At 35.5% G+C, this 13,435-nt stretch overlaps 1 protein-coding gene across 1 annotated transcript in view; it reads right to left on the reverse strand.

Moving 5' to 3' along the window:
- The window catches only part of CBLB (Cbl proto-oncogene B, E3 ubiquitin protein ligase), a gene marked incomplete at its 5' end in the record, with an annotated part of 58,437 nt that overhangs the window by 28,638 nt on the left and 16,364 nt on the right, over positions 1–13,435 (reverse strand). The window contains 5 exons of the mRNA XM_010138407.1: positions 2,587–2,790; positions 6,587–6,718; positions 8,930–9,017; positions 10,863–11,000; positions 13,376–13,435. Coding sequence (XP_010136709.1) covers positions 2,587–2,790; positions 6,587–6,718; positions 8,930–9,017; positions 10,863–11,000; positions 13,376–13,435 — 622 coding nt within the window. The remainder of the gene's footprint in view (positions 1–2,586; positions 2,791–6,586; positions 6,719–8,929; positions 9,018–10,862; positions 11,001–13,375) is intronic.

Raw genomic sequence — 13,435 nt, forward strand, 5'->3', positions numbered from 1 at the left:
CGGCTAATTGCAGTGGATTTCTCTAAAGCCTCTGTTACAGCTGATCTGCTGCTGCTGACTCATACACAACACCTAGCAAGAGTTTTTCATTTTTCTTAAAGTGTATCCATTTACTCACTCCATTATAGAGTGAGTAAGTAGCTTTGTGATTATGCTTTTCCTTAAAGCATAATCTTCAGGTCTGAGGTCTCTCAGGGACTTAATTCAGATACTTCCTCAGTTTGAGTATGCTTCAGAGAAAGTGTGACAAACTGCAGAATTGGTATTTCTCTGATATCCAAGTTATATCCATTATTCGTACAGGTACAGCAGGTGATAAAGAAATGACAATTCCAAAAAGTGGTTTTCAACTTTTAATTTTGTTAAGAGCAGCTTAAAAACTCACCCAGGCCCCTTGATCAGTCATGAACCTGACTGTGTGTGTTTCTAAAATGACATTCCTGCAACTATTCTTTAAATTATGAACAGATTTCCACGTACAAGTCTCAAAGATTAAAAACTGGCAGTAACAGCTTAGAAATATTTTAATGGTACCCCTCCCATAAGGCTTTCAGGACAGTAAAGATTTATTTAAGTATTTCTGCAACACATCAGGAAGCCCTACAGTCACTTTCATCTGGACTTCACATCCCTGGAACTTTCCTTTTCTAACAAGTTTAACATCACAGCTCACTACTACCCAGATATGCCACAAGAAGATTTTCTCAGTAATACCACATGGCCTAGCCAGGTGATTTCAGACAAAAATCAACCTATTTGATTTTCAAAGATTAATAGCTCTATGTTGAGAAAGCATATGATGATCCTTGCAATTAAGTAAGAATTGGAAAATTTCTTCATTGGGATTACAAAGTAATGACAGTATCAGCAGATTGCCTGCAAGAAGTAAATTACTGGTTTTGTCATCTAACTTCCATTGTTTCAGCAAATCAAATGACTACAACACAACCATTATGCAGCACCATGTTCATACCAACAGCATTAAGAAGAAACAAAAGAAAAATTAAAAAAATGTAAAATCCTACATAATGTCATTGAGAAAAAAAGAATTTCTACTAGCAGGCTCTGAAGAAACGCAATTTAGCAGGAAAAGTAAATAATGATAAAAAAGAATTAGACAAAGCTGAGGAAGGCATTACTAAGAAAAAGTGTTTAAAAAAATATGCCATGTTCCAGACAGGTGGTGTGATGAGAAACATCACTGTACAAACATTGGTAACAGTTTAAAGAAGAAAACAGCAGCTGAAATCACCAAATGATCTGATAATTCAACATTTTCAAGTAAGGACTTTGAGAACCTAACAAACAGTGGAAAACACTGTTCCTAAACTTCAGGGATAATTAGTAGGTTTCTTTCACTGATCAATGAAATTAATGACATAAAAATAGCAAGCACCAAAGCACTCAAGCACTTGGATACTGAAAATAAGGCTTCTTACAGTAAAGCCTACTGTTCCTTCTTTTGATAAAAGCATAATGCGTTTTTACCTTATCATGGAAGCGATAGTGTTATAAAAGTCCATCAATTCAAGGCTATTTCGCAGAGGTCAGGCTGCAGACTGCAATTTAAGTTAAGACAGGAAGGACAAACTGTTCCCTGGAGTAGACTAAGTTGTATTACATACATAACACAATAATGATCCATATGACTTAAAAGGTTAGGAAGGATATCAGAAGTATGTATGTTAACTGACAGATAGTCTCAGATAGGAGGATGAAACACTTCTAAACAAAAACCCCACAAATATAATAAGGAAATGGAAGAGTAAGATATTACAGAATTAATTACAAGGAAACTATTCAATCTAGATAACCTTAGTGAAAGGGAAAAATAGAGAAAACGCACCGTAAAATTCCATTTTTTATGGCCTATGACAATATCTACTCCAGGCCAAAAATTCAAAACTACCAACATAAAATAAATTTTTGTTAATGGGAGCTCTTATTTATCACTGATAAAATCTCCTGCGACCAAAGAAAGATCCCATAATTTAAGATAGAGCACTTCCAGGAAAAAAATAAAATCCCAAAGCACAAAGTCACGATGAATAATCTCAGATACACTTTTCCCAACGGAAGTACCTAATCATAAAAATACAGAAAAAAATCCCATAGACAACTCACATGAAACATGATTAAAAGCTACTTGTGTGCAATACAAATTGGGTTCCAAGTCACTCTTACAAAGCAGTACTATTCATAACCTATTTAGAAAAATCAAGCTTAATGCTAAAACATTCTGTGCCTGTGTATATAAACATGCATAAAACTAATATATTCTGCACATACAAAATTTTTGCCCTTACAGAGTATTTCAGATAAGAGTGCAAGCTCATGCTTCCTCCACTATAAACAGAGTTAACTCAGTTCATACCAGCTAAGCATCTGGAATTTTTTTTTCCCCCTCCTATTCAACTTCAGTATTATTGCTGCAATATTGATGCATTTCGTTTTTTCAGTCCAAGAACTGCTTAGAGAATTGCTGAAACCTAGAGCATGAAATGCAGCCTCCCATTGCTTGAAGATACAGGCAGCTTCGTTTACAAGTGTATAGCTTTATCTGTTCTACAGTATTTGAAAATTTACCTTTCGTACTGAAGCCAAACGATTCATCATTAAAGACTCTTCTCTATCATCATCGTCATCCAAGTCCAACATAGGCATACTAAAGCTATCGATAATACTGCAGCACCTGGAGTTTTCATCCCTTGGATCAAAGGGATCCACAATGATTGGTTCTGTTCCTTTGATTTCACAGCGGCAGAAAGGACAGCCTTGGCCATCAGATTCCTATAGCAAGACAAAAAAGTACATACGTTTTTAAAAATAAAAAACAGAAGTACTTTAAAAAGGTCTTAGATAGTTCTACACAAAAATGCCCTTAACAGGCCTCTAAAGAGCTTGTAAAGCAGCGCTGCAGTAAGCAGGAAACAGATTCGTAAGTATTGAACTATAGTAAATGGTAAAACAACTGCACTTTTAAAGCTGTCTCTTCAAAGATCAAGTTTCACTTAAAAATAAGTAATCAAAATGCAACCATTATCTCTACAAAGCATCAAAAAGGTAATTGTCTTGGTATCACAGGTCAGGAAATAACACCTTGCCTTTCAGGATGACCATTTTCCTATATCTTCAGAGCAAAGAAGGCGAGGTGTGTAGACAGAGATAACGTATTTCATTATATAACTTTTTTATTAAATATAGAGTACTTATTTTTCATTTTAAGTTAAAAAATGCTTTAGAGCATGCATCTCATTCTCTGGAGAAATTACATACAGTCCATACGGCTGCAACATTACTATCAGTCAGCAATATATACATACAGGACATCTAAAGCTACAAATATTTTTTGGCATGTTAAGTAACAGACCAGGACTTTACTACACTTTCAATAAACTATGTGAAACAAGGAACTTTTTTCACATGTTATCAGAAACAAGAATTACTTGAATTTTAATTTCTAAGCCGTATAAGGCATTAAATGATTTTTGAACAGCCATATTTCCATTCCTTTTACTCATTTCAGAATTTTTTCCCCTCTCAGAAATAATCAAAAAGCTTTTAAAGCATATTTCAGACTACTAATGAAAAATATCAGAGCTAAGTCTTTCAAGCACTTATGAAGAAATTTTTCCAACATGACGCACAATGAAGACTTGAATTAAAAAAAAGAGAAATAACAAAACACAAAAACCACACTCAAAGGAGCCCTGAATTTTTGAGAGATTAAATCTGAATTCAGAAGACACATTGTGTCATATTAGTAGTCAGGTAGACAGAGAGCTAAAAAGATACAAACACCAAAATTAATTCTAAGTAACTTGCCTATCCTAAAATATCATCAAACAAGCACAGTTTTTTGATTTCTTAGATGTAAGGACAGCTTTAATTTTTTTTTAGCACGATTTTTATCTTGACACTTGCCAGTCTTAGTAAACTGACATGGAAGAACTGTATCCCAACGGCCTCATATGAATAAGGTCTCCTGACAAGAGTTATGTCTATTTGCATGGTTAGTACTAGAATTTCATTTTGTACGGAAAGATATATACAATCTACTTTTAGCAGCCTTGCACTCTAATTACAAAGGGCTAATCAACATCACTTACTACCTCAAAAAGTGCCTCCAAATTATATGGACCTACTTAAGTAATTACTGTCAAGTGAACAGAAGTCTTCCCCTACTCATAGAACTCTTTACAGTTTCACCTTCTAAAAACAGCTTACAGATAAGACACAGAGCTTTTCATTTTCAAGGCTTTCTTGTATCCGTGTTGTCAAGTAGTTCTCTACTAGCAGCCTCCTTCCTTTCTTTTCAAAATCACTTCATCAAAACATATTGGAAAACCAATCACAGCAGCAGAGACTTGCATTCAACAGTATGAATACAACTGAGAAATTAAAACTGAGATCTGAGATGACTATACGAATACACAAGTTAGTCCATAGAAAGGTTATTTAGAACATTCAGAGAGTGGCTTTACAATGCAGCATATAAGCCCATATGCTGTTAAAATCAAGTCCAGACATGCAGGTTTTGGACAAGAATCCATTTCTGTGGACAAAAAAGGCATTTTACTCCTGTTGCATAATACGAAAAGGCAATGGTTAAACCAAGTCTTATTTGAGAGACTGATCTCACAGGCGAACAACACTGAATCATCCTTAGTATTCTACGCAGATCTGATGTTGCTTACTCAATTTTTTTCTGCTTAGTGAAAACATCAGTATTGGACCTCTTGAGGCATGTCTAATGAGCCATTATGCTGCCAATTAAACACTAGCCCACCAGAAGCTTGCAACAGCTGATGCTGTAACAGTGCAATATTTCTTCATTGCCTCACAAGTTATACAAAAGTTAATTTTGTAATGAAGTCTGAAATGTACCTGGCCTATTACAGCTGGCTGCAAAGTTCTGATGAAGCTTGATGTTTTCAAACATGTCAGTTCTCTGAGCCTAAAACGTTTTGTTGTCCTCTTCCTGAACCCTACCCATTGGCCAAAGTACTAAGAACCTTAGCTACTCATCTCCAGAATCGGAGCACATCATAGGCACAATACTGAAACCATGCCATGAGGCACCCAGCAAGCAAAAGTACAAAGATTTCAGTTCTTTTGCTTAGTCCTTTCAGATAAGCAAAAAAAATGTTACAGACCTCAGAATTATTTTAAGTCAAAGATTAAGATAGTCAGATCTCTGTGTTTGTCATTCAGAGTGACAGAGAACAGAGAAAGGGTATTTCTGAAATGAGAAATATTGTTCCAAATCAGCAGCTGCTTAGTAGTGAAATATTCTTAAGGGTATGTCTAAAATGGACTTTTCTCAGAATTTCTGATTTGTAGGTGATTTGAAAAACTTGTGTTTGGAGCATCTTCAGAAAGAACACAAAATCAGAAATTGAGAATACTGCCTTTTCAGCAAGCTTTACTGCTAATGGATACCTCTATCCATTGGATAGAGGTACTTGATATCCAATGGATATCAAATGATACCTCTGATACATCGTGTTGGCTTGTCATTGAGGATTTCTTAATTAGGAATTTGAAAAGAAAAACTATAGTACTTGAAGTCTTATCTCAAACACAAGAATGAAAACTCACTAACTGAGATGAACTCATTTAAAACCAGTTTTAAAATGCACTAGAGGAAAGGATTCTTTTCACTCTTCTCATTACATTTGTAACCAAAGACTGGTGCCTAACTGTGGAAGTGTCCTGCCCGAGAATGAGATGACCCTTACTTTCTTCACAAAATATAAGACACGAAAGAAGAAAGGGGCAGGGAGAAGGAGGCAGAATTGATTCAGACTGAGAAGCACCTATCACGGGGAAGTCTGAAGTCATAGAGAGGAATAACCTCAGCATAAAAATTAAAATCAAAAGCAAAATGCTTGTTAACTGTGCCAAGGTCATCAGTCCTCCCTTTCCCACAGACTGGTATGTCCATGGACAAGATGGACAAAACACATTAATCTGTATCACCACGAAGCCTTTGTGTGCTTTGGGATATTCTCTAAATGACACTGAGAGATCAGTTTCCCTTTTTTCAATCCCTTATCCCCACAACCATCTAAAGCTAGGTGGTTTAGTGCTTTATGTGCTATTAACATGAAACAAAAATTTGAAGCTTAATTTTCAACAAGCCATTTCGTGACTTGTACTACCGATTGAATCCTTCTCTCACCAACGACATCCTGTTTCCTTATAAAATGCTGTCTAGTCATTCCCCGCTGCTACTTGTCCTCTTCGTAACTTTTGAATACATCATGAAGTAGCCTGGGCTGCTGAACTGGCACCAAATGCCCAGCTTTTACTGTCTGAGCAGATACTGTGCTCAGGAAATATTTTCCACTTAGCAGCAGTCAGCAAATGGCTTTGGCAAGCCTACAAGTCTGCATTTTTATGAGTTCTGAAATTTCACTTTCACAGATTTTGGTCCACAAATTGAAAAAGATTAGATTTTAAATACATATATCCTTGAATCCTCTTCCTGAATATATGGTAAAGTAAACATATACCCACACTCTAAACAGGAATGTAACGAAGAAATCAATTCTCTTTTCCACTAATTGAACTATGACAGTACCTGCCACGCTGTAAGACAAGAAGTGCACATAAGGTGTCCACAAGGTTCTATCTTCACATCCTTGTCATTCTCTGCACAGATTTTACACAGCTGAAAAGTGGAACCCATTTCACAGTACAATTCATACTGCTCCTGTAACAAAAGAAAGTGATTATTTAACTGTGATTTGTTCATAAAGAATATATTGAAGCACCAGTAGTGACAAACACTTCTCAGTCCCCTGTTTTCCAAACTACTTATTAGTCAAGAAAACAATTGCTACTGATCTACTTAAAAGATAAACTAAGGTTACTGATACAGCTTACTTTATTGCTTCTTCAAATCTATGATACACTACAATATGTGCTAAAAAAAAGTTAAAAATATCTGTGTCTATCAGGTTTTCTACAGACTCCTCACACATAACTACTATGCAAGGTATGCATCCTGCTTTTCCTTGGTTGTGGTTAAGAGGAAGATAATGAACACATGGCTGTAAGTAAGAAATTAAGTGATGAATGGGAACCAAATTGGGATTTTCTTTTCCAAGTATGCATTTAGGACTAATAAAAGTTATTGGATTGAACACTGACAAGGAAGAGGATTTTCTACCTACAGCAAGGATGTAGTATGGTAACTGAAGTAAATAATCCTTGTGAAGAAAGAATGGCAAGAATGCCCCCCAGGATAACATGACAACAGTCATGCACACATCATTCAGTACTTTGTATCCTTACAAGTCTGACAGAAAGGTATAAGAACACTTTCTGAAGGAATATATAATAGATAAAACTTGAGTTCAGAATGGTTTTCTAAAATTAGGAATAGTCAGGGAACTGGCAATCAAATGTATTTGTGTAGAAATAAAGCTTTTGAAAAACTGAATTTTGAAAGCTTAAAATAAGTAGAATCCAGGTCGCAGGAAAATAAGCATCTATTGTGGAGTAAAGTGAGGGAATATAAGGCTAAGAAAAAAAGAAAAGAGAAGAGACAGCTCATATCTGCAGCTGTAGTCAGTATGTACTAAAGATGCTTATGGTGGAGCTCTCACAGAGAATACATCTGCAGCAGTCTAGCCCTGCAGCTACTTTCCTACCATCTTTTCATAGTTTAAGCAACTCCAATGACAGCTTTAAACTTCTGCAGTTACATTTAAGGCAGCATTCAGAGTTATTCAGACTCTGTTGAATTACCATCAGAATTAACTAACAGTGTCCTCATAACTACAAGTTCAGAACGAACCGGATTCATTCAGTGAATTCAAAATACAAGAAGAACAAGGTAATCACTGAGAATGTCTAAGCTGCTCTTCCTTTCCTTCAGGAAAAGTAAGGATATGGAGCTGGAAAATTGCTCTGTGCAACACAAAAATCTGGTATCTCTGCATTACTCTTTCATTACTATTTTAAGTCTGCAGGGAAAAATGGGAAGTTCAGAGAAGTGAAAGCACTCAGACTTTCTTCAGGTAATTGTTTTTAGGAATTATCTTACTTAGGAAATATTTTCATAATGGTATTGCTGGTAATACCATAGATGGTAATGAATACTTCTTTGCTAAAATATTTTGAAGGTGGAATGCACATAGACCACGCAGAATTAGGTAAGATTCAGCAGATCATCCAGTCTGCTCTGATGGCTTCTATCTTGTCTGATGTTTTCCCCTGAACATATCCTCAAGTCTTCCAGGTGCTTTTGTCAGGAAAAATGCTCTACATAGCATACCTTAACCTTCCAGTGTTAATTTCAGCACCATTTTTAACTAAGCATTTGTCTCGTGGTGGCTACTTCCTAATACTTGAGTATCAAACATCCGTACATGATTTTACCACATCGTCACTTAACAAGACTACAAACACATCTAGATATTCTCATTTTCTCTGTGAAGCGGCTGCCTTTAAGCACTTAATTTTTTTCTGTTGCTTTTCCCTGATCTCTCTTTTAATTTGCTCAATAGTCAAAGAAAGGAAAGAGATCCTGGAACCAGTATCTTTGTAATAGATGAACTATACTTTGCCTCCCGGACCTGTCGGCAAACCGTACCATTCTTATTCAGGCTTCAAAACTATCATTTGATCATGATTTTATTTTAGTATTCCCATCTGCTACGAGCAAGGAAACACCAGGATATATATCTGTTCACAAGATTTAAAATAATCAAACTTTCTAAGACAAGCTGCCTGCATCACAATCAGCTCTAGAGTTTAAAGGATTATTATCCTATTCTTCATCTAAGACCTTCTATCAATGACATTTTTACTCTTATGAATTTGTTCCTTACATTTTAATAAAAGCTTATTATCACTATTAGATGAGATACTAAGGGAAGGGAAGATTACAAAATAACTGACAAACTCTGCAACATACCTGTGTGACTTTTATGTGATCATGTGGTGTGGGTTCACATAATCCTGTCAAATCGGGATTATAGCTTCGTCCATCTGGGAACAGATAGCTGCGTCACAAGAAGACTGTTATAAATACACACATTTCTTTAGCTTTAATAGCTGAATAATACCCATTTCAAAGGGGCAGAATAAGTTACAGTAAACATTAACTAAAACGTTCATCTTCTGCATCACCTTTCCTCAAACATCTTTGTTATCTTTTGGGTTCAACTGAATTGCTACATATGCATTTTGACACATCCTCAAGTCTATTTATAAAAACATAGGTAAGATTTTTGATACCACATGCATTGCTACCACCAGAATGCATCTGAACTTTGATTAGCAGGTAACTTTCTGGGGGTAGCTCAACAGAATATCATTTTAGGTCTTCATTACATAGTGAGCTTATACTTGCATATGTACCTAGTGATCTCTCCACTGACAGCATCATATTCTGTTACTCTACAGGCTATTTCATGTAATGGAGCAGAACAGAACGTAACACACATTTATACATATCATAATATACACAGATATACAGATATTATTATAAGTCATAATATTATATATGTGTATATTGTGACCTATATAAATCTCTGTATATTATGACAAGAATCTACACTAAGAATCCAAGATGCAAACTGGACTTTAAGCAAGAACAGATGGGGACAGGATGAGAGGAAACGGCCTCAAGTTGCACCAGGGGAGATTATTTAGAATGGATATTAGGAAAAATTTCTTTACAGAAAGAAATTCTTCCAGTGCTTCTGTTGAGCGCTGGAACAGGTTGCTCAGAGGAGCAGTGGTGTTCCCATCCCTGGAGATGTTTAAAAGGCGTGTAGATGTGGTGCTGAGGGACATGGTTTAGGGATCCTGGCAGTGCAGGGTGAACGGTTGGACTCTACAATCTTAAAAGGTCTCTTCCAACCAAATGATTCTGTGATTTCAAACCTGTGGGAAATTATTAATAGTGTCTCTGTAATACCATTTAACCTAAGTTGTTCCATGTTCAGATTTACGTTACCTCTTACTTTAAAACAGTTTCTTGAAATTCATGTTGTTAAATCTCACTGTAAGAAACTTGTATTTACATAGGGTACAAAAACTTCACTTTGTATTAAATATCTTCAGCTCTAGTTTTTGTTTGCTCAGTTTGTCAAGTAGAAACACCAGAATTTTAAATGCGTTTTTTATTACAGGCATGAAATCATCATACCTGGAAAAAAATTACTGGACCATGCAGGACTGAGGAAAAAAAATGTAGATTTGTAAAGGGTTTCCTAATTTTTTTTGAGGATTGATCTATTTTCCCTTTTTTTCCTCCCTCATCATGATCATGTGGATATATCAGAACAGTGAAAAGATTGACATGAAAAATTTGTCTGTTACTTCAGCCAACCTAGTATAAATGTGCTATTTCTCTCTATAAACTTAGATTCTCTTGTAATTATAAATCTTTTCAGTAAACTATTAGAACCTGGAAAATGTTCAGGCTGCACAACATATAAAAAAGCAATCACATAGCTTTCAAATCGATGTACAGGGTTAGACACATGTTTAACTGGCAGTAGTAGTTGTTCAATAAGCTTAAGTGCATTTGGGACTCTTATGGAGGGGAAGGGGGGTTTTGAGGAATCAGTGCGACAGCTGCCCAATTGTATTTTCTCCTGGTATTTATCTGCTATGAGACATGGCTTTGGTTAACTTTTGTTAACTTTGATCAATGCAATTACCCGGAAACAAGTGTTTTTCAGATGAATGAAAGGGATGGTCCTTAAACTCCAAAGGAATGCTAAACACCATACCCAGATTCTCTGTTTTAAAAACCTTTAACATCTGCCCGTATAAGCATTAGAGGAACAAGGAAATCAGATTTCAGATCTATGGTGACTATAGAAATTTGAACTCACAATCCTTCCCGGCTGCCATCAATCAAAGCTTGAAACAGAGGCTTATTGTGAGGTATGGTCTGCAATATGTTCCCGTCACCAGTCACATATCCAATGGCCCACTGCCCCAAGCGAGTGCAACTCAGCCTGAAAATGTAGCTTCACAAAAACAGGACAAATAAAAAGTCAGTATTAATAAGAGTTCGGAAAAACAACTGAAGAGAGCAAGGATGGCCCTGGTTAAGACACTGAATTAGGTCTCTTAGGATCTGGGTCAGACTCCCAATTCTGCCAGGTATTCTTTCCATAACCTTAAATAAACCTGCATCTTTTATGTCAGTTCCTCATGGGCAGAAATAAAGTAACAGAAGCACTCTACACCCAACTTTTAATTTGCTTGCTTTTTAGTTCTCAAAGTGAAAGCTGCACATTCACTGTGAATAGTCCTATTATGTACATTTAGACCTGCCATAAACCATTTCAAGGACAGCGCTTTATATTACCGGATCTCCATAGCTACAATATAGACCTATTTCTGCATATACAGGCCAATAACCTGATCAGATGAAAGAGGAAATACGAAGCACATTTAGATGCAATAGGAATGTGAATGATGAATAATAAGAACTGCTCTACTGACAATGTTAATTTTGTGCGTACCAGAGGAAGTGAACTGGACAGAAGAAATATCACTTCTACTTAAGAAAATACCAGATAATACCAACTCAACTGGACTTAAATTTAAATACTTCTGTGCATTACAAGTGATAGCTGTGAGTATACATGATATAGACAGGGAGCAGAGCTGGAGAGCAAAGGGAAGACCATAGGCAATAGTATTCGGCATGTTTAGCTCCTCTTACTAAAAACTCTAGTCCTTTTCATGTCAGACACCATCTCATGTGCAAAATCTTCACTCAGAAAAGCATCCCACAGTGAAATACTACAAACTCAGTTTTGTATTATAGAGCAGCTTTAATTATACATCAACATTTTATTTTCTTCCAAACTGTTTAAAATGAGAATCTTAGCCTCCCTCAAGTCTGGCATAGCTCTTACAACCTTTAATAGGGCCAACATCACACTGAAGTAGTAACTATTTATTTGAAGAGAATCTTGTAATTTCCAGGATGTTTTAGGCAGATTAAAAGAAGCAATTTCGCTTCATATTGCCTCTTTCACACTCCAGAATTTCACTTAAGCAATTCAGAAAGTCATTTTCTGATATGCAATGGAAAGTTATCTTAAAACTAACTATTTACAGGGAACATAAAGGCTACTTTGGATAACTTCTCTATTACTTCTCTTTTATAATCACAGAATCAGAATCAATAATAGAGAACATACTAAGTATAGCAATGACTCTCAAAATCAGCCTAGTTATCTGACTTCCATAGTAGTGTTTCATGAGTGCCAAGTTAAAATCAATGTAATTCTACTGGAACTACAAGACTGTTGTATATATATACACACTTGACCAGTCAGGTAACTTAAGATAACAGTATATTTACTAAAAATCCCTATACTGTGCTTGGTTTCTTTTGATATAACTGTTTCTAGACTTCTCTTACAGGTTTCAAAGTTATGCACTTTTAACTATATATACATGTGATCCTACAGCAAAGTCAGACAACTAAACATTAAGGGAAGAAAGCTTCATAACTGAAAGGGAAAAATAGCGAGATGAAGTGTAACTAATATAGGATCTAATCCATTATTGAACTTTTATTTCTCCAATACGAGTGAAGAAAAAATAGGACAACAGAAGTGGCATAAATGGTAAAAGTTCAGTTTGAATAATTCAGTGTGTATAGCACTGCACAGAAATGGTTTAAAAACTCTACACATCGTGATATTTAATCTGACAGATTCCTTTTCTAGGTGCAGAGTTTGTGATATAGAATCATTACTGGCAAAGAAAAAACAAAAATGTGAACATAAAAGGAACACATAAGTACTAATTAAATTAATAATTTAAGCGTGCTACCATGAAAGATGTTAGGACAAATTTTTCTTTACTATTAAGCAACAATTCAATGCAAGTTTGAAGACCAAATTATATTTTCAAATATGTCCTTTCAAGTATGCATTGCTTGTTGTACCTAATTCAGAAGAAGAAACTACTTTTTTTTCTGTTTAATTGTACTATTTAGACTTCCACGTGCTAATGCAGTATTTTTTTGCTTCATAGCACTGTAGATGAATTATGGCATAAAAACCAGATCATGGTTACAAAATTCCTATGTCTTAAAATCTAAAAGGTCAGCAATTTTTAAATGTGGAGTTCTGAACTTCAGCATTAAACTATTTTTAAAAACACATTTTCATATAAATAAAATCACAACGATAACAAAAATACCTACCACTTCTCTGATTTGCTCTTTTCAAAAAAAAAAAAGGCCCAAAAATCCACACTTTCAATATTGCAGTGGGTGTAAGTATCATGCAATATAGAATAATGTATCTAAGAATAATTATGTAGCTTCTGAGACAGCAAGTTTACTTGGAAAGCAATAATCATCAAAACCTCTCACCTCCCAGGTTTAGTGCTGTATTTTTGCAACCTTGCTTTCACTTCATCATATGTCAGGAAT

The sequence above is a fragment of the Buceros rhinoceros genome, unplaced genomic scaffold, assembly GCF_000710305.1.
Source record: "Buceros rhinoceros silvestris isolate BGI_N320 unplaced genomic scaffold, ASM71030v1 scaffold9796, whole genome shotgun sequence".
NCBI classification, from domain to species: Eukaryota; Metazoa; Chordata; class Aves; order Bucerotiformes; family Bucerotidae; genus Buceros; species Buceros rhinoceros.